The 22508-nt window shown below is 43.4% G+C and overlaps 1 protein-coding gene across 7 annotated transcripts in view; it reads right to left on the bottom strand.

Annotated features, from left to right (window-relative positions):
* The window catches only part of DEPTOR (DEP domain containing MTOR interacting protein), a 126048-nt gene that overhangs the window by 82763 nt on the left and 20777 nt on the right, over positions 1 to 22508 (bottom strand). For all 7 annotated transcript variants that reach the window (XM_090040557.1, XM_090040558.1, XM_090040556.1 and 4 more), the window contains 2 exons: positions 10296 to 10474; positions 4204 to 4327 (listed from right to left, as the gene is read on the bottom strand). In XM_090040557.1, the coding sequence (XP_089896683.1) occupies positions 4204 to 4327; positions 10296 to 10474 (303 nt within the window). The remainder of the gene's footprint in view (positions 1 to 4203; positions 4328 to 10295; positions 10475 to 22508) is intronic.

The following is a 22508-nucleotide window of genomic DNA, read 5'->3' as shown; positions in this document are numbered from 1 at the left end:
ATGTGGTCATTCACACTGGATGAAATCTGCCCCACCTTTTTCAGCCTTAACAGCAAGGCTCCAAGAACATAGCCAGTGATGTCCTGAAAAGAAAGACTGATTCTGAAACTCCTACTCATGCCACTAGCGTCACTGAAGCCACGTTACAAATGAAGGAGATCAACTATAGAAGCACAATGGTTCGAGGGGAGAATGTGAGCGGAAAACAGTCCTGCAACTAAGGGCTGGCCCAGTGCATCAATGTCTAGGGTTTGAGCAGAGGGCATTAACCTTAAACAAAATGACTGAAAGAACCTGAGAGGCATATTACAGCCTTTGTGGTGTATGAATCAGTTTTGTTGTTCATGCAACAACTTGTTTATCTTCCTGATTCCTGTTTCTCATAAATATCCACTGAAGGTACAAATCTACATATGATGACAGTGGATAGATGTAATTTTGGCAAGTACAAACTGTTCTGGCATATGAACGATAACCATGCTCCTTTCTGTTGGAGAGACAGAGAGAATAATATTACAGTGCTCTAGCTAAAACCAAACTGCAAAGCAAAGGTCAGCAAAAAAAACCCCAACAGCTCTTTAACATGGATTTAAACAAATTATAACATGTGCTGGACTCAAATTCATCTTCTTCAACCAGTATTAAGCATTGCCTCCTCTGCTTTGAAATAAGAATTGTAGGCACTTGGATAAATGCATTGAAAGGTTAGATTGGGTAAGTAACTTTATATCTTTGTTTATATATACTATATGGTAGTAGTACTCATCAATCTGTCAAAAATATATTCCCCTCCATTGCCCTCAGGTTTCTATTTTTTCCTACAAGGTCAAGTCTATTAGTTTAAGAACAAACTATTCTTTATCCTACAGATCTTTTGGAACACATTCTATACCAGGTCTTGAATTTAAAACATATTTAATGAGACTTTGAGGGTGCTTGTAGGAGGGTACATAGGGGTAAGACTAAGAAATGTATTTTATTTGCTTAATCACAGTTTTCTGCATATTGCTTTAGCTAAATAATAATCCAGACAGCCTTTCAATATCCTAAAGCACAATTTGCATTCTTCACTTCATATGAAGCAAGTGGCCTACTGAGAAAATGTTACTAGCTCTGACTCTAAATAGATGCATCTATTGGTTTTAAAATGCCACAGATTTTGTAATTTGAATTATATTTTGCATTAATCAGACCCAGTCAGCACAGTGTTTGTTTTCTAGTATTTCTGCCAGGTCAGACAGTCATAGATACTAGGTTTCAGGAACCTTGAAAACCTTACATAGTGGCACGTCTACATGAGATGCTAACTGCACAGTAGTATAATAACACTGTGCAGTAGTGGGCTGGGCAAAAACCATGCTAATACACTACTGCGCAGTAGTATTAGGCTACTGCGCAGTAAGCATCATGAAAAACCCATGTGCTGGCGCTACTGCACAATAAATAGCATGAGTTATTGTGCATTGATTTCATACTTGGCTAACCAAGTGCTAAACTTAATGCACCGTAACTACAGCATATTAATGAATATATAGAAGTGCCCAAAGTATAGGAGCCAAAGAGATGCATTTGGAAGCACCTGTTTCATTTTATTTATTTATTGACATTTCTATACAGGCAAAATATTACTATATTTGTAAATAAGATGGCAGACATAAATGGCTTATTTCATTCAGGAGCATGGCATTAACTATACCAGCAAAAGACTGATTCTGCTGGTATCTCAGCTCTCTCTATACTAGGAGTTTCCTGTTATAACTATACTACCAAACCATTTCTAGAACAGAACAGCCCAAGGGAGTGGCCTTGTGTGTTACCTTCACTTACCTAAACACTGAACAAGATAAGGAGTGGCAGAACAAAACTCTGAGATGAGAAAGGCCTACTGAGTCATCCACTGATACCCCTTTCCCAAAATAGGCTTGTTCTCCACAGTATATTTTCTAGTGTTTTAGGCAGTTTAAATAGGCACTGAGTTTCAAGAAACTTGAAAATCTTGTGTAATATGTATAAGGCAAAGAGCTGCATTTAGAAAAGAATGCTTTACATTTCAGTTTGATCTCTCTCTCACTGTTTTTTCCATTCTCTCTGAAGTATGAAACAACATCCATCACCAGCATTAAAATCTATGCATGTCTGTATTTGTGTACGGCAGCCGTAATAAGGATATAATGATACTACACAGACACGTGCACTGCTCTGGGTCTTTCCTGGAGAGATGCAATAAGGACATGCTATTTTACAGAACCTCTCATCACAAGTATTCATGAAACACTTTAAGATATCTATCACCAGTGAAGTGTATTTGTCTTTGAAAAGGAAAGTAGCAGCAGCGCAACAGTGAGAGACAAAGCAGAGATATCTTGACAGAAGAGGCCTAGGCTATTAAAAAAGTGCCACAAGACCATTAACATCCATACACATCAGAAAAAGCCTTGGCTCTCTAGTCTTCAGCTAAAAGGGACCCACCTAACCAAATGCAGGGATATCAGTTAATCTACTTCAGAAAAAAAGGCAGGTTACCTCTGCCAGGACCCAAAGTTGTGGTCCTAAAACATACAGCCACTTGAAAACTGGTTTCAGCCACAGGACCATTTCTCTTTGAAAACAAAGCACCATCTGTTTCTTTTTACAGGAGGCAAGAAATGGTTGCCAGATTCATCCCAAAGAAAAAGCAAAGACATTAAACTTTACACCTGCTGTAGAACAGTATAGCCTGTGTTTTTTTAGGCCCACACTTTAAGTAGCCTGCATACATCTACAACTAGGAAGTGGCCCATGTTCCTCATGCCCTTGCCTTTGGTTGGCCATTAACCCAGAGAGTCCCATCTACACCATGCTGCCTTCATCTTACACCCATCCCAGTTCCCTGATGGCTGTCTTGCTTATTGATCTGCTTCATAGGTGGTGTCTGCGAGAGTAGTTGCTGATACAAACGGCTATCCACTATGCCCTGCTCCTGACACTGACTGCTCCAGGGGTCTGTGAGAGGAAGGCAGCAAACTGAATGCCAAGTGAGTTCTCCAGAGGAGCCGTAAACTACTTGCCCTGTTACTTGGCAGCAGAGTTAACTATGCACCATGGATCTGGCACTTTTTTTCCCATTGCTGACCCTCTGCCACTCCTCCTGGGTGATCACATACTTCTCTGCACTCCTCCTCTGCAGGCCAAACAGAAGACAGGAACCATCCTCCAGAAATTCTCAGGCCGTTTAGGCACCAAACAGCAAATCAGGCTGACGGGATTGATTGTATCCCCCCGAGTTTTTAAGCTTTCTTGGCATGAATTTTCATTGCAACCATATTTCAAGGGGGAAGAAACTAGGTCAAACTAGCCACAGTGATTTTCATTGCTACTGAACAATTGGTGCCCTAGAAAAGTACGTGTGTCCTATCTGATGACTAGAATTAGCCTGGAGAATACTTCCAACATCTTAGAAAGTAACACATCTGTTCACATATTTGCACCATCAGTTTCTGGTAAGTGTCAACACACATATTTTACACATTCTGCCTGAAACAACCACGTTACAATCCCTGAGGCCTGAATAAAAATTATATTGATTCTAGAATGGACAATATGGTTACACTCCTCGGTTATTTGATAACAAGTAATCCAATGGGATATTCAGTGTTTCAGACTAACCATCTGTCTCAAATCTTAATTAGAGGATCTGGACTATTTTTTTTGCAACTAGTTTTAATGTAATCTTCCTGCTAGAAGAGGACAGGAGGCAAAATCACTGAAGATTATTTGCTTCTTGTTTTCTAAAATTATGTCAAGTACAAATGTCACAGTAATGAGGCTTTAATAATCACGTGGCCATTAGTTTTAGACATTTTGATTATGTTAAGTCTCCTGATTGCATTTTTAAATGCCAGATCTGCCATTATTATGTGAAAGTGCACAAAGACTCCAATGGGTACTGGAGCTCCATCATACAAGCACATAAAAAGGATTTGCTGTGTAAGAGAGATTTACTATCTAATGCAAAACAAGTGAGATTGACAGAGAACAACAGGGAAATGGGAAGGGTGAATGAGGGTGATAAATCAAATAGCGTGATATCCAGTATTGTAAATATATAAATATATCCACTATTGTGCAATGGGGACATTTCAGAATATCTGAGATTACATAAATAAAACATTTGTCTCTCCTGCTATTATTGTCAACATACTATGGACATTGAACACAACATACTTTTCATATAGCCTCTGGCCTCTCATGAACACCTTCACCTCGTTATCCAGTGGGAATGTTCCATCATCTTTCCTAAAGCGGTAGAAAAGTTTGACGTCTTTGAATTCCTTATGCTCATCACAAACTGAAACATAAAATGGGTGACATCAGAGTGATCAGACTTATATTAACAGCCTAAGAATCAGGACAAGCTACTAAGTATCAACGGTAAGCTTAAAAACAAGACAGGTACAAACAGAACATAGTTTCTTTCCCGAAATATGTATCATAAAATGACGTTCTTAAGTATTTAAGCTTGAGGGGTGTATTATGCCATCTCCTGGGGTATTAGCCATCAATGGGTGCTTCACAGAAGAAAACATGAAGTTGCTGTATACCTGGAAAACGTTTAGATGAAATCAAGTTCTCATTAAATGACAACCATATAGAAGAAATAATTTAAAGACAGGTTATTATAATTGTCATTTGCATTGGTCTAAGACTGAGTAAAAAAACCCAAGACCTGTTGCAAAGACATGTGTCAGGGGGCCGAAAGTTCACTGCCCAACTTTCCATCCACCTCTGTTTATAGCAAATTGCTCAGCCGGTGTCAGCTGGAGAGTGGAAGAGGCAACAAGAATGGACTGAGATCCACAGAATTTTTTCTTAGGAAAAGAATTGATAAAGAATATGTCAAATGGCAGGAAGAGGGGCCCTGAAATAAGCTCCAGCTATGGCAGAGGTGAAAAGTACATAGATTTTGACAAAGCTATTATCACGAGAAATCCACACAAGCATACAGCGTCTTACACTCCAAACTGTACTACATGAGTATGTGAGCTTTAAACACTGCCTTTCCACTTCCACTTGATGCTGGTGGAACAAGGTGCTCAGATCAGGGGCTTCTACAGAATATGGCTTATTAACCTACCTGAATTTGCTATGATCAGAGTATCCTTGACAAAGGTATTGTATTACTTTTGAACGCCATAAATGAACATTCTTAAGAAAACATCAATTTTACATTTAGTTTTAACATGTTTTATATGTCAGAGAATCCTAGTTTGCTTGAAAGGGAAGGTATGTGACTGGATTCCAACACAGACACCATTACAAAGCTGGTAAAGGCAACTCTCAAATATAAAATTTCCATTCCTCAGTTAAATTAAATTACTGTGTTGTCCATGCAAACCTTCACTGACATTTCTTCAATAAAGGATAAAGTAGCTGGCATTTAAATCCCCTATAATTACTTTATTCTTTAATCATTTAGCTTAATTCACAGATTCCATAACAATCTAGCAGAACCTGTAGTAGAGGTACTTATTTAGTATATACTTTTATCCTTTTAATTAAAGTATTGTTTATGCATTGGTGAGAGCAACAGTGGCAGCAATGTTCCTACACACAGAGCCAACATATTTTAGTTACCAAAGTTACTGTATTTCTGTTTCAGAGATGGGTGTGGCAGGGCACCATGTGTGCCTGCCACTTTAAGGCCCTGGAGCTGGCAGCCTCCAGGTGCCTAATGAGGGCGGCCATTTTAGGCTCAAGGCTGCCTATATAAACAAGGCAGTTTGGCTACTGGAGGTTAAGTAACAACAGTGCCTGGCCAGAGGGCTGCTGAGTTTCATCTGGAAGTAAGGGAGGAGCTGTAAGGGATGGTAGGAGGCTCCTGGTCCTGGGTATGACTTGAAACTACACCCTGCTGGGAGTGGGTGGCCTGATGGGGCTCCCAGTGGTGTGGGAGCCCCCAGGAAATGCCAGGCCAGTGATCAGCCCAGTGAAAGGTGGGTTGGGGCGCCTTAACCCCTAGCCCTCACTTTGGGTGGGTTGTGAACACCGGAGGTAGTTGTGGGGGTGCAAGCCCCGAGGAAGAGAGTTGGAGGCCAGGTGTGGCTGAGGCCACCTGAGCCCTGTGGGGGTTTGAGACCCTGAGGAGGAGAGTTAGGGCCAGGCACAGCTACAGCCACCTGAGCCCACCTGTGGAGGGAAGCCCTGAGAACCTTAGTAAAGGGGGTGTTATGAGCAGTGTGGAGCCCCCAGTGTGAGGGGGGCAGCGTGTGGAACCCTGTGAAGGGAGAGGGGGCTCAGCCAGAGAAAGAGAGCTGAGTCCTGACCCCAGTAAGTCCTTCAATGTGGGGAGGCAGAGATGGGTCTAATACTATACCAGTCAGTACCGTGTTTCCCTGAAAATAAGACACTGTCTTATATTTACTTTTCCTCAAGAAGACACACTATGGCTTATTTTCAGGGGATGTCTTATTTTTAAAACAGCAGCCACAGCTTTATTCTTCCCCCTGAGGACACACAATACCTAAAGCAGAACTTCCTGCTCCTCACTTCACTGAGGAGACTTTTACTTTCACTTTCTATTTCTCCCTCTCCGGTCACCTCCGAGATAGCAGCTGTCACGATGGGGCAAATGAGAAGGGCTGCCCGTCTTATTTACCGCTTCACGCCGGTACGCTTAGCCACGCCTATCACTATGTCTTATTTTCGGGGTATGGCTTATATTGCACAAATACGTAGAAATCCTGCTACGGCTTATTTTATGGGTATGTCTTATTTTCGGGGAAACACGGTAGTAGCACTACGACCTGCTGCCCGGTGGGGGGGAGTGAGAGTCCCCTGTGAGACCCTGAGGTACCAGTTGTGGTGTGTGGTAACCCCAGCTCCCCATGTCTGTGGAGGAGGACCCAGAGAGGGGGACCCTGGGAAAAGAGTATGGGTTATACATCAAGTTCTGCCAGAGCTTCCCCTGACTGGCCCAGGACCAGGAGGTTTAGAAGGCAAGGAGGCCCACCAAGAGAGACGCCCAAGAGCCAGGGGCCTGGGGTCCTGACTGGCCTGGAGGTGGGCTGGGGCTAGTGTGAGCCAAAGGTCCCAGTGAGGGGACTACACCCAAAGGGGAACCGGTGGCAGGGAGATATGTGGCCTAGTATGATGGTGGCAGAGTCTGCTGGAAGGGAGGAACCCAGGTGGGGCCCTACAACAGGATTCTGGGGCCCATTGTGGAGGACTGGCGCATTTGAAAACATCATTATGTCAGCTGCGAGGCTCAGACTGCAGTGTAGGGGAGGAATGGAGCCGCAGATAGTGCCCCCTAGCAGTGAGGCAGTACATGGGCAGCCTCCTGCCTAATTACATCTATTAATTAATCAATTAAGACCAAGGTCCATCTTCAAAAAAGGCAGGAAGGAGGACCCGGGAAACTATAGGCCGGTTAGTCTTACCTCGATCCTAGGCAAACTGTTTGAGAAAATTATTCTGGCACACATCCACGAGGGGCCAACAGGGGACTGCATGCTTAGGGGCAACCGACACGGGTTCATCAGTGGCAGGTCCTGCCAGACCAACCTGGTGGCCTTTTACGATCAGATCACCAGATCATTAGATGCAGGGGTAGCAGTGGATATAGTCTTCCTGGACTTCCGGAAGGCTTTTGACACTGTCTCTCACCCCGTTCTCATTAAGAAACTGGGGGGCTGTGGTGTAGACACCCACACAGTCAAATGGGTCGCCAACTGGCTGGAGGGCCGCACCCAGAGAGTGGTAGTGGATGGGTCCTTCTCAACCTGGAAGGATGTGGGCACTGGGGTTCCGCAGGGCTCGGTCCTCGGGCCCGCACTGTTCAACATCTTCATCAGTGATTTGGACGAGGGGGTAAAAAGCACCCTGTTCAAATTTGTTGATGACACTAAGATGTGGGGGGACGTGGGCACACTGGAAGGATGCAACAGGCTACAATCAGACCTAGACAGGTTACAAGGGTGGGCGGATGAGAATAGGATGGGTTTCAACACAGACAAGTGCAAGATGATGCACCTCGAGAGGAACAACCGGCACCATACCTACAGGTTAGGGAACTCCCCTCTTGTCAGCACGGAGGCGGAAAAGGATCTTGGGGTCATCACTGATGCCAAGATGAACATGGGCCGGCAGTGTGGGGAGGCAGAAAGGCCAACCACACCCTGTCATGCATCCACAGATGCATCTCGAGCAGGTCCAAGGAGGTGATCCTCCCCCTCTGTGCGGCACTGGTCAGGCCGCAGCTGGAGTACTGCGTCCAGTTCTGGGCACCACACTTCAAGGATGTCGACAGCATGGAGAGGGTGCAGAGGACGGCCACTCATATGATCAGGGGGCAGCAGGGCAGGCCCGACGAGGAAAGGCTATGCGACCTGAACCTGTTCAGCCTCCACAAGAGAAGGCTGAGGGGGGATCTTGTGGCCTGTTATAAACTAGTCAGGGGGGATCAGCAGGCATTGGGGGAGTCACTGTTCCCCCGAGCACCGCCAGGAGTGACCAGGAATAACGGTCACCAGCTGGCAGAGGGTAGGTTTAGGTTAGATATCAGGAGGCGCTACTTCACGGTCAGGGCGGCTAGGGTCTGGAACCAACTTCCAAGAGAAGTGGTGCAGGCTCCTACCCTGGGGGGTTTTAAGAGGAGGTTAGATGAACATCTTGCTGGGGTCGTTTGATCCCAGTACACTTTCCTGCCATGGCACGGGGTCGGACTAGATGATCTGCTCAGGTCCCTTCCGACCCTAGAAACTATGAAACTAAGGTGTGGTAGGCGAGAAGGTGGGTGGCTAGCCCAAGAACAGGTGGGCGGGCCACGCAGAGATCGTCCCGGGTAGGCTCTCTGTTACAGCAGGCAAACTGGTATATCAGACGTTGTCTTTGTAAATGGGCATGATTCAACTCTCTAAACAAAGGGCTTGGCTCTCCACTGAGCTTGTAGGCACATCCAGATGAGCATGCCTGTGTGGGTATATGATCTGTCTCTGGTGCCACACACTGCACATGCTGGAGTTCCCCATGATGCTAATTTGCAGCACAGGGGAGATCTTGGTGTCAAAAAACCCATGCTAGAAAAAAGTGGGGTGGCACATTTGGTGGCAGCATGTACTGCCTGAAACCGGAACCTAGCTGGCCAGAGCCATGCTCCTGCTGCCAGCCAGGCTCCCTGCTGCAAGATCACCACCACTGAAGCCCTGGAGGCCCCCAAGACTCCAGGTAAGGCTGCTGGGGTGAGGCCAGGTGCTGGCCCCAACCTCCCCTACCCCACCCAGGGGAACTTGCTGTGTGCCATGCACAGGCATTCCCCAGGGACAAGTAGAAATGGTATAGCATGTGCCGCTTGTTTGTCCCCAGGGATACTCATATATGCGCTTGTCTGGACACACCTATCGTGTCTAGTTATTTGCACCTACTTTTATACTGAGTTTTAAAATGAGCAATCTAACATGTCCATGGAGGATGTGACATTTCCCCTTGAACAAGCATAATGGCTACACAGAATGCAAACCAGCAGAGGAACAGGTTAGAAATGGACAGGCTGCATCATTGGGAGAAAATGAGTCACTGCTTGTAACAGAATAGAAGGCACAGCACTAATGCATATAACATCCCATGAATTACGAGAATCTACAGAGTCACCAAGGTGCAGAAAATATACAAAGTAACTTCAGTTGAGAGTGACAAGATGGTACATCTAAAGGAGCGGCTCCCCTGTTTCATGTCTGTCCAGCAAAACCTTCTGACATTTCTTGTGGACGCAAGAAATTTAAAGAGTTAACAATGAGGTTGATAGAGCATGAAAAATATGAGGCTGCCTGAGGTGGTATTTTCTCAGTTTTGCTTCACCTGGGCAATCAAAAGTTGGAGACAATGAATCTAATATACACAGCCCCTTCATTCTGTAAAGGATAGTGTAGTAGTGGATTCTCCACTGGAGACCGAATGTCTCCTGCACACAGCGGAGGATCAGCAGCTCTGTCAATACTGCAGCAGTGGTATTCTCCACAGAAACTTCACCATCCTTTTTAGGAAGGAAATGAAGAATGGATCAAGTTGCTACTAGCTTTGTTCTTTACCACTCTTGAGTCTTCACATGTGCTGGAATGTACGAAGCCTTGTGGAGAAGAGCTATGCAATGTGTAAGGACTTCCTTCAACTTGGAAATCCCCAGGCTGCCCCAGGCACATCAAGAAAACCACCAAAACCTTGTACAACTGTAAACACATGGATCAAAATTACACTGAATAGCTTCATGATTACTAAGAAAAAAGTAACAAACTCATTGAGGCTGTTGAGGTTTCACTCACCATGATGAATGACACTGTGATCCAATAATTTCTGCACAAGTTTAATTGCTATCTCTCTGTCTGAAGCCTCTTTGTGATCAATCAACCAGTCAATCAGTTCTTTGGCAACAAAACAGTTGGGATATGTCTTGAGGTGATGCCTTCGATCTTTAATGACCTTTTCTTCATGCAGTCGAAGCCTGTGGGTCAAATCCCATTATGAATAACCTTTGCAGAACACCTGCCTAACTAGTAAGGTAGAGTAGTTAGCTTGGCAAAATAATCCCAGCCCAGCCTATATAAAAAGGTTTGTGTTTTCTGAACACAAAGTGAAGGACTCCATGCATATCACGTTAGGGTCTGACTGTCAAACAATTCGTATGCCTCTCATAGTAGTTGCACATAATTATTAAAAGCTTTAGCGACAAGATTGGTCAAAGGCTACAAAAAAAAAGCCTTGGGCATTTTTATTTCCAGTAGGAGAAAGCAAAAAAACAAACAAAAAATGGGAAATAACTTCAAACTAGTTTTCAGCCTACTACATGGTAAATTTGGTTTTAGTACCACTGGAAAACAAGCAGAAAGAAAAGGAGATGTAATTTTCCATACTATATGCTAAGCACACAAAAACATGCCAGTGTGTCAGTGAAATTACATGTTAATACTCTGCCACCAGCTAAGACTAATTCTCCCACTTTACCACTTATATGCTTTACATTACTACATTATTTTGGGAAATCCTTCTGCCACAGAGACCTTAGCCCAATTCACTGTCATGTAAGTTTTATGGTGGTGATATTCTTTTAAATTCCATAGGTTATATAACTGCCCACTTTGCCCCAAGCCACATACCAGTTTCCAGTTGTCCAACAAAAAGCAGCTATTTCCTACTGTAAGTAAAGGGGAAATAATCTTTCACCTACTGTAGGGAAATTGTGAGTAAACTGGTGGTTGAGGAGCTTCATCATAAAATTGAAAAGGTCTGCAAAACCTTGCCAGTCATCCTAGAAACATACTTAATAGCTGCTTTTGAGACATTTATATTAGGTTGTAAAGGCCTATTGAGACTATTCTATAATGACTAAACTTTTTCAGGATCAGCAATATGATGTTTATTAATTTGGCCAAATTAACTTAACCAGTAACTTTTTAAAAAAATTATTTAAAAAGCAGGTATTTTTCTAAAAAGCTATCTACATTCTTTTTGTTACTTATAGGATGTAATGAATTACCCAAATACCACCTCAGCTCAGTTGCAATCTGACCCACATTCTGCCCAGTAGACTAGGAACTGACCAAGCAGTTTCCCAGAAAGTGGGAGATCTGGTTTCTAAGCCCTTCTCAGTCTATGGAGGTTGAAATCCACATCTCCCTTTTTCCACAAAAGTGCCTTAAGTACCAGGCCATCAGCTAGGCAGAATGTAAGGATCCTGTCCTGTTGAAGCTGGGCCACTATACATAAAGGCATGCAAAAGTCATTCTGGTTAGAAGAACATGTAAGCTGGAGCCTGACTCCGTAGCCCAGTGAAGAGGACTGTCCCTTGAGAGGCAAGGAGAAAGCTCTCAGTTCTGGCACCTGATCCCAAAGCTATTAATGCATTTTATAAAGAACAGTCATTGGAGAAAACGCATACAAAACACTGGAAGCTGTTTTCCATTTACTGGGAGAGTGCCCTAACCACTAGCCTATTGAGGAAAAGGTTTGTGGGGCATTCTTCTACTCACTTTTATTTTACACTGATGTCAGTGCAGCCTTGAAAGCATCTAGCTCCTTTAAGTAATCCCTAACCTGTTCTGCCATTACTCTAGGCTGTTTATCTCCTTCCCTATCTCTGCTTTCAACTGCACTTGCCAACTAGTAGCTGCCCCATATGTGAAAACCAAAGTAAAAAAAATTAAATACTTCAGCTTTCACAGCATCATCTGTGGCTAGATTGCCTTCTGCATTCTGTAAGGGATCTATGGAATCTCTGGCCCTTTTCCCTTTGTCTAGATATCCCCTGCAACAGGGCACTGATTTATGGGCTGGGCACTAGCCAAAAACCTAGACTACAATTTTAGAATGTATTAAAAAAAGTTTGTCAACCTGATCTCAAGAGAAACAGCGTTTAAAAAAATCTGTGCAAACAGAACTCCCGTCTGCTCCATGCCCACCCCTTTGCATGGCTGAGAACATGGATTAGGCTTCAGGACATCTAGCCTGGTGATGAGTGATGGCCTGTTTTTACTAACCCAATGAGCTTGATGCAGAAAGAAGCCCAACGCCCCAAGTCATAAAAAGCAGATATGATGTTTTAAACATCCATCATCTCTCTTTAAATAAGAATCAGGAGTTTGGTTTCAATCTTGCCGTCAAGCTGGATACCAACATGAAGAAACTTCTATAGCCTGAGAAAAGGGGAGAGATACGTGCCTCCTTGAAAAGACTAGGAACACCCCCTCTTGCCAGAATAAGAAAATCATCTCAAGCAGGCAAAATAGGGGGATGTACAAGGCTGCTTGTTGAGAGACTAGGAGAGCTGTGCATTTCCCTGATGGATCAGGGTCACGCTTCTGAGATGGGCTGCATACTATGGGTGCTAGTAGTGTTAAAGACTTGGACATCTTGGACGTGGAATAAGATTTACACTTTAAACTTCTATCACAAAAACTATGCACAAGTGCAGCTTTTACATGATATGAATAAAATTTCACTCTCTTCCCACCCCCACCCCAATCCTGCATTCAAGGTCAAGAGAAGTTTTGCCACTAGTTTTAATGATGCCAGGGTTTCACTTTGTGAATATTCCCACTGACTTCAAAGAGGCTCTGAGTAGCCTTTGACAATAGTGGACAGTGAATCTGTCTGCATGAACTATATGGCAGAATCAGGGCCTAAAACACAGGAAGAATGTAGACGAATGTACCGTGATTCTCGACCAGGGTAATATGGCACCCTGGGGTGCCGCAAGATTCATATAAGGGTGCCATACAATATTTGCACGGTTAGGTGTGCAAATACGTACACATGATTCATAAAATAAACCCAGAGATTTCAAATTGGAATCCAGTGTCAAAAACATTCTGATCTTTTGTGGTCTTTCTGAGTTATTTGAATTGATCTCTTATTCTGCAGTGAAAAAAAATAGTGAAAGCCTAAGAGTTGACATTTTTCAAAAAGTGCCCTGAATCTAAAAAAGGATGAAAGCCACTGGTGTACAGTCTTGTCACATCTACCAACCAGCAGTGTGTGAATAAGAACAACTATTCATCACTAACTCAGCTAGTCATGGGTACTTATACAGTCCCCATTAATATAGCACTGTGTGGTTACTCGCTGTCCTGAATGCACTTCTCTCTCATAGTGTCACTGGGTATTAGGAAACTCCTACTATCCGATTTTATAGATGGGAAACTGAGGAACAGGGACACTTGCCCCAAGAAAACTAAATTTGGGTGTCTAAAAATCCAGAGTAGATTTCTAATCACTAGACTAACTTTTTTCTCAATGTGAAGCCAGTGTGATGTATCACTATATTATTTCTCTTAGAAACCACAAAAAGCAAACAGTTGACTGAACGCAGTAATGTTGCCATGACTTGGGATACATACAGGACTGTAAAAACTTCTATCTAAAACTAGCTACTAGTACCGCAGTAACTTTTCTGCTTTGTAATATTTATCCTAGAACTGAATGTTCAGGTTCAACCGATGGTCTGAATTTAAAGCTAAGTCTGCAAATACCATAAAAAAATGCTTCAAAATGAAACACAAACTAATTAAATTAGTGTATTGGGGAAAGGAGCACTGATAAACCTCCCATATATTGTGAAATAGTAAGAGCTAAAATATGGCTATACTTGCAGCTGTGATATTTTCCAGATGTGCCGCAGCAGCTTTTGCCTTACTTTGAAACAAGAGCCTGCATTTTTCCAGCTGCAAAACCTGGAATTATCCATGTCCTTTTTCAATTTATTCATATCAGATCAGTGTTTCTCTTCATTTTTTAAATGATGTATGACCATCTGTATATATATGAACATGGAAATAAAATAGTTATATGTAGGCACACACGTAAACAAATGTATATACACTGAGCCCAATTCTGGTGTGCCAGAAAATGCTTTGGTTAAAGTGCCCCTACCACCATTTTGTAGTTCAGGGACACTGAATACATGTGATGTGATTGCTGCTGGAATGTACTAATTAGCATGCTCTAGCAGGCTTGATTAATCAAGTCTGCTCTGATATATGCTAATTAGCATGCATCAGAGCTGGTGTCCAGCACATATATAGGTGCCTCTACATCACAAAAAGCAAGGAGGCCCCTAACTACTTTTGACCTACACCGTAGTGGTTAGAGCACTTGCTCAAGGCCTGATAGACCTTGGTTCACTTACCATGAGGAGCTTAAACACACTTACTCCCAGGAAATTGCCTATTCGGGCTCTGGCAAGGTCAAGAGCCTCTTCCTAACAAAACTGAACTACTGAATGGAAATAAAAAATGCAAGCATCACTGGAGCCAGAAGGGACTCTGTGGCCAATGACCCTGGCCCATGGGATCAAATTACTACAGAAAGTAGTGCATTGAGGGATTTCTGGGTTCTGGCTACTGCTCTCAATGCTGTTTAAGTATTAAACATTAATTGACTAAAATGCATAATCAGTAGTAGGAGTAAGTAGCAAGACCCAGGGAAATTTCAATCCTGAGATGATGAAGGTTCATATCATATACAACTCTGAGTCTGGCACCCAAACTTATGCACCCTCCTCTGCCTAGCATTTCTCATTAGCTGTCCATAGGCAACTCTTTGCTTGGTGTTTATGTGTTCTAGAGGCACACAGGGCTGCCTATTTAGAGAATGGAAAATCTCTGTGGCTCCCAGAGTGGAATAGGATCACTCTTCTGAGACAAGAGGTATATTTTGGGCAAGCACTTACAGAGGTTTAGAAATCTCACAGGCTAAATAAGATTTGGGTCCTAGTAGTAATTAGGTGACATATAATATTACTGACTATTTTTAAGCACATAGGACATGTTTTGGACTCTAGAATTCTGAAAATGTTTCAGTGTTCAACCATGTGGATAAAAACCATATTCAATATAGAAATAATGCACAAAGGTTTAACAGTGAGAGTTACTCACCTTTAAACAAGCTGCCCAGGGTAGCTTCAGCAAAATACAAGTCCAATTGTGGACTTCATGGGCCTGTGAAAACACAGGAGATCAGACTAAAACTAATAGTCCCTTCTGGTCTTAAACTCCATGGAAGAACACAGGCTTTTCTGGAGATGAAGAGTCAGGTAAAACTTAATTATAGAACCAAAGTTGACTCATAAACCAGGCCTTTGAAATGTAATCAAAGTTCTACAGGTTTCCCTCACCAACCACAGGGGTTAGGTTCCTGAATGTTTCTGTGTTTAGCAAAACCGTGATTGCTAAGACAAAAGGCTTATTGGAAAAATGGGGTTAGGGACTTGAATATGAATAATAAAGGAACATACAGTGTACAAAAATCATCGTTTATATTTGCCACACTCTCTCCATTTGCTAGACAATCCAACAACTCCAATTTTGTTTCCAAGGACATCATTTTCCTTGCCTTCTTCATAAATTGCTCACCTTCACCACTCAATCCCTTAGAGGTCATGATTAAGGGCAAAATGCAAAAATCACAAAGGAATTGGGTGAAAAATGCAGAGCACCTGCAACTGGATGTTAATGGCATGAAGCACAACGTGAGACTGAGTGTGTGTGAGGAGATGGGAACCCTATGAATGACTAGCAAGAGCATGGGTGATTTGAAATCGCAGGTGGCGGGCTGATTTGCAGCCGCAGAAAACCATGGTTACTCAAAACTGCATACTGTGGTAGCCACAATGGTATATAAAATATTAAGCATGGATACTCAAAACTGTGGCAGGCAAAACCGTGGTTGGTGAGGGAAACCTGTATCTGAAACCTAGCCACTGATATTTGGCAACTCATTGAATTTAACAAATCGTAAAATAGAATATCACATACATGCAATTCAAGATTTTGCCACTGAGATACCACGCTTCCATTCAGAAACAAATTCTGCCCTACCTGAAACCACAGCATTCCAGTTGATCTCTGTGATCTAAATTGACAACAAAATTGGCTTGCTGTATAAACTCTGATATTCATAAAAATGCATATGTGGATCAAAAAACTATTCCTAAAGAAACTTGCCAATTATGGGAAATGTCAATCATATACTTTGAGGATTCTGGAGTCTCTTTTTGAACCAAATAATAAACCTACAAAAGACAAATGTGTTAGACAGTAAAGATGCCATTATTTGGGTCATAGGCATTGTATTTTACCAAATTACCTTGTATGGATTCCAATAAATTTGTTTAGCTAAAACTTCTTGCAGGAAGGCATTAAGAAGATAGTGAACTACTTCCCTTGGTAATTTGATCTGATGACTGGTGCACAACCGTTTTCACTGAACTAAAGGAACAAATCATCTGCCATTTCCTGTTGCTGGAAAGGCAAACTATATGGCTAGCAACTACTGTGAATGTGCTGAAAGCTTATAGTGGTATGGAATACAAGTAGAGATAAAGATGCATGGGTGCCAAGTGGGAGCAGGGTGATCCTCACTGTCCCCCACTGCCCTATGCTGTTGGGGGGGGGGGGGTTCTGCCATGAGCCCCGAGAGGCCCTGATCACTGCTGCTACAGCCAGATTTCTTTTTTTTTTTTTTTTTTTTTTTTTTTTAAGTGTCAGGAGACTGGGGCCAGGTGGAGGATGGGGCCAACCAGGGCATCCATGGGATGAGCTTCTCCCATGGATCCCCCTGCCTGGGAAGAGGCAGGCACTGTCGGAGGAGCTGTGGGAGAACCTGCAGCTGCCGGTCTGTGCCTGCCTCTCCCCAGCCAATCTGAATCTTCAAATCAGCACCAAAACTCTGAAACAGATTCAGCCGAACTGAAACGGAACAGTGATCTGAAACCCTTAAACGAATCACTGCTCCTCCAAAACAGCCAAATCCAAAATGGAAACGAAACATAGCTGTTTCACACAGCCCTAGCTCTTAGGCATCCAAAGGTGCTGGCAGAAGTTAATTCAGCTCTGTGCAAGTGGAATCAGATGAATTTTATCATGGATCCCAGAACCTGTGTATCCTGTCATATGCATCTGGCATGGTAAGATGCAAGATTTTTGGAATCCGTGGTAAAATTTGTTGGAGTGCTCTGCTTAAAAGTCTGAAATATGGATAGAGCTGTGAATCACGGAGCTTCCCAATCTACAGCTACCCACCCCCCATACACCTTGAAACTAGGGGAGCTCTCCCATCCCCAAATGCCTGTGCCACCAACTTGTCAATGGGGCTGTAATGGTACAGTCTGGTCCTTTAAATGAGGCAGACAATCCTGGGGTAGGAGCCCAGCTGTGGGTAATTTGCTGGCAGTTAAAAGTCCAAGGATAGAGAGTAAAGAGCTTGATCTGGGGGAAGGAGTAGTTTGCAGGCAGGAGGCTGGCTAAACCCAGAGGAACTCTCCTTGCCGAGAGGGCAGAACCAAAGGGCCCTTTTCTGCCACCTGGTAAAAGGCCAAAGGCTTGTTTTGTTTGCTTGGACCAAGGGTTATTGTTTTGTGTTAGGAGAACTGGCTGAAGGGTCCTAAGGGAGTAAAGCCAGACAACAAGGCTGAAAGCACCCAAGCCCATTTGAGGACAATTGTCTCAGACAATTTGCCCTATATGGCTACATGGCCAGCTGTACATGTGTCAACTACAGACAGCTGTGGACTGGGGATATCCTTGCACATGGAGAGACAATGGGCTGTCCCATTGTGGGGACATTTAAAGCCTTACCATGCAGCATGACATTGGCATCAGGCTGCATGGCAGAGTCTTAACATGCCGTACATCAAAATTAAAGCATAATACAAAACAGCCACAAAGATATTACACATTAAATGGCTAGTTTACTATTTTATTAATGATTAACACATTAATCATGTGAAAAATGTAACATCTGCCAGGGGCCTGAGAGTTCATAGAAATTATAAAGAAGTTGAGCTGGAAGGGACCCCCAGAGGCATCTACTCCTACCACGCACCTGAGGCAGGATCCGTCAGGATACCTCTTGGCAAGAAGGTGAGTGCTACAATTGAATCCAAAGGAGAACTATAACATAAGATGCATGCCATTCTATAAAATGCACAGCTCCTTTATGCTCTGTTAACAAGTGTGATGAAGGAGGCTAGGTGAGCTGGATTCTAGCCTGTCGATCTGGTGGAGAGCACTTTGGGGGGGTCTGCGTGGGCAGGCTTTACTGTAAATAAAGCTTGTAAATAGTTCTCTGTATAGGACAACTATATGCGCTTTTCATCCTAGGGCCAGATGGAATCTGGGCCTAGCAGCAGGGCCCAGAGACTGCCTCCTGATTGATTCTCCACGACTTAATGTTTCATTGGATTGGATTACTGCTGTTCCCAGGTTAAGACGATAGTTTTATAACTGTTTAGTTACAAGTGTGACTGACTGAGCCTGAGGAGAATGAGTGAAGCTCTAAGGAGAGAAGGTAGGGGAGAAAAGGTCCCAGGGCATGCAGAGAAAAGGAATGGTCCCAGGGAGGACAGAGTAAAATCCAAGTAAGGACAAAGGGAACTGGAATAGCACAATAAAAACTTTGTTTTGAAGCCACATCTGCTATACTTATGGAGACAATCAGCACTCTGACACTCTTTTAAAGAAGAAAACACCCTTATTCCTTCCCAGGAGCTGATCAGAAAAGAAGTAGCTCCCAGAAGTGGGAGTGCTATAGATCACCAGGGAAGCTATAGACTGAGAAAAGCCGAGGTCTCAAAGCTTGCCCCTTAGGAAGTCACTCTAGGGCTGGTTGCAGGGAGTGCTCTCAGGATAGGGAGACCAAATAAGACTGCTTCTTGGAAAACCCCTAAGGAACAGCCTTTCCTTTTCCCTCTGAAAATGGGCTGTTCGATCCTTTCTCATGATAACAGGCATGCTGAATAACCTAGGACAAGTGAATATGAAAAACTTGCATGTTGTGCTTCCGTTTGCACCTCTTTTTCACAAGAGCAGGCCTCCTTGGAAGACTTGCTATCATGTGTAATATGTGCAGCTGCACACTTTTTAAAGAAATACAGAACCCCAGTGAACAAAATGCTCAACAGAAGTCATTAACCAATGCACAGTCTTCACCAACGTGCTAGGAAGGCACTTCAAAGAAATGCCACAGAAAGTAGATTTCTGCCCTAAAGTGCCTGCAGTCTAATGACCTGACCTAACAAACATTTAGGATTCTGTGTAGTGCTTCTTATAGAGAGATATCAGTGATACCTAATGAGATAAAAGAGATAATAAGAGATAAAGTTGCTCCTCTCTAAGTGGATATCCAAAGAAGGGCAGTAACAAAAACACTAAAAGTTCTCCCCTTTGATAAATCTACTTTGGAGCAGATAAGGCCTTGAACAAGGCAAATAATTTGTTGCAAATGATATGTCCCATCATGGGATAAATAAAAATGTCTAAATATGCTCCCCCCTGCCCAGCAAAAATGTAGGTCAGTAAACATCTAAACACTGTACATACATGCCAAGGTGAAGACATTCTGGAAATGTAATGCTTCTTGCCTGGGACAAGCATTTCCACACAGGCCTGCCAATTCTCAGCAACAAAATGCTGACACTTTTCAGCTATAGGTTCCTTTCTATTTATGCTTCACTTATGAGACTACGTGCTTCTGTTACTTGATATTAGTAGCAGCTAAATGCTCTTCGAAATAGCAGGTTATTCTAGAAATAGGAGGATATTTCTGTAGTAAAATGTGTGGCAGGAAAGAAATTCCATCCTCTGCAATAAATGAGACTCTTAGAGGATGTCTCTAAAGAGTCTTCAAATAGCAACTCTCAGCATCATGTCTGTCTCCAATTTTTGCAGCTAGCCCTGTCTGCAACGCAGGGAAAAGATGCCAGAATATAGATAGCCTTAGTGAGATTTTAATAAATGGCCTCATGAGACCTAAAAGGAAAAGATCAAAACAAACTGTGATAGACAAATGCTTCTGTGACTTTAAATTTACCACTGGCCCTGCCCGTTTACTAACTGGATTTCTAAACATAGAAGGTGATTGGACTGGCTAAGAAGTATATTTTACAGCCAAGAGCCTTCAAGATTTCTCCTAGAGATGATCTGAGTGTCACAAATGTAATTCAGAAACTCAGACTCACCAAGCACTTCCAGACTGCAAGTGTAATTGGATTTGAGTACGATCCATTAGGAAGCTAAAGACTACTTGCAAATTTACCAGTAAGTCCTATAATGGCTGTAATTAAGTCTTTACGTGGCTTTCATATCTACTACCTGGAGGCTTTTGGAAGGCATTGCTATGGGGCTTGATCCGACAAGGTACTAAGGGTAAAGCTTTCTCAGAAGCCAATGGGTCCAGTTCCCTAATCCCTTTCACTTTGCACAACTAAGCAAAATGAATATAAATTTCAATAGATCAGACAGATGGGTGTTGGCTCTTCCTTTCTACACATGTGAGCTATTAAAGAAGATGTAAGGCAATGAAAAAGTGGATCTGGAGGTGCTAAGCATCCCTTCTCCGGTACTGAGCACCTCATAAGGTTACAATTCTAATGGCATTTCCTTTACCTCCTCTTGTGTGGACACAGGAACGGTCTCGTTCCCCACCACCTCCCCACCCATATTTGCACCATCCTCATAAACAAAATTCTTATAAAAAAACATAGTCAGCTCCAATATCCTATTGGTCACTTCAGCCTAGTCTCTCTCGGGCACACAGATGTTTTAAGTTGGGGTTTATTAAATGGGCCAAAAGGAATGCAGGGAAATTACAATATTACTGGCCCCTTGTCATAAAGAATATGGAAGCTCACCTGCTTAATTTCTTATTTTATTCTTTTTATGTTAGTCAAAGTTAACAGACAAAGGAATCTTCAGCCTTCTTCCTGTATTTACAGACTTCTCACTTGTGCAAGGATGAGAGGGAGATGCTTGAGTAATATATCTAGGTCAGAGCCCAGAACACGCCGTTGCATGAATGCCTGGATAGGACTGGCTACCTAAAGCAAAGGTCTGTCTTTTGTTTATGCCCATCAGCTGAAGTAAAAAGTAGTCATCATTGTGAGTCCCTCTAAGCCAAGGATGAGATGCCTGCAGTACAGATGACTGAGTGAAGGGCAGTGGGCATGTAGATGCACAGTAAGTACGCTGCATCACAAATTTGGCAGTGCAACTAATGCATGAACTGATTTGCTGCTGCTGCTGTCACCACATCCTTCATTCTTCACATTTCTCTTGCTCCAAGAGATGTTACTGCTTCTCAGAAAGGCATATAGCTTCCCTCATCTCCATACTCCGCTGCTGATTGTTTGTTTCTAAAAGCTCAGGAGGTTGAACTGAGTGAAGTGCACTTTAGGATGGCCTTAAAGCATTTTCTTAGGCAACAATGCTCTCCCTTCCCACTCTGAAATTCACTGGATGAGGCAGTGATTATCAACCAGGGTGCTTTTGGTTTCTGCCACACATACATTAATAGATGAAGCCAGTCCTATCAGTTTTTAAGGCTCTCTCTTAATCTAGACACTGATCTAGCACATAAGCACGTGAATAATTTAGAGGTGCAGCAATATATCGGTCCATATTGTAACCAATAAAAGGAAAATTGACATTACGGGCAATCAGCTTTTCTGGCTGATGTTGCCAAAAATGTTTCTGATGAATGCCATGTGCATGTGTGCAACAGCAGTATGCACGTGGACAGGAATGTAGTCTAGCAGCTTGGAGAGCAGTATCTGGCCAGTAAATCTGTGGGAGAGAAGTGGCATTGGGGAGGGAAGGGCATGGGGAGGCAAATCGAGGCCCCCACAGTGAGGCACTGAGTGGGGCTGGGGCAGGGACAGAGGTAGGTACTGCCCAGCTGGGGCAGGGTGGTGTATGGAGCCACAGGCGGCTTATCCAGGGGACATGCGGGGGAGGTTAAGGAGGTAGGGTGGTTCCCAGGAGGAGACCCTCCAGATCTGTGCACAGGATGAGGGCAGGCTGCTCACTTCAGGCTTGGGGCCGGAAGCGGCACCAGGCTCTTCCTGGTTGGGGGGCTGGGCTGGGGCTCCATTTGAGGTAGGCAGGGCAGGCAGAGGCAGCAGCACTGGGAGGGAGATTATGGGGGTCTATGGTGAATTTTGGGGTGGCTGTAGCCCCCCACATAGCTCCTTTTCCTAGTGCCACCAC

This window comes from Crocodylus siamensis, chromosome 3, assembly GCF_052110815.1.
Source record: "Crocodylus siamensis isolate JL-2025a chromosome 3, ASM5211081v1, whole genome shotgun sequence".
In the NCBI taxonomy this organism is placed as follows: Eukaryota; Metazoa; Chordata; order Crocodylia; family Crocodylidae; genus Crocodylus; species Crocodylus siamensis.
The sequence above is the reverse complement of the archived record's forward strand: the minus strand, read 5'-3'. Positions and strand labels throughout refer to the sequence as shown.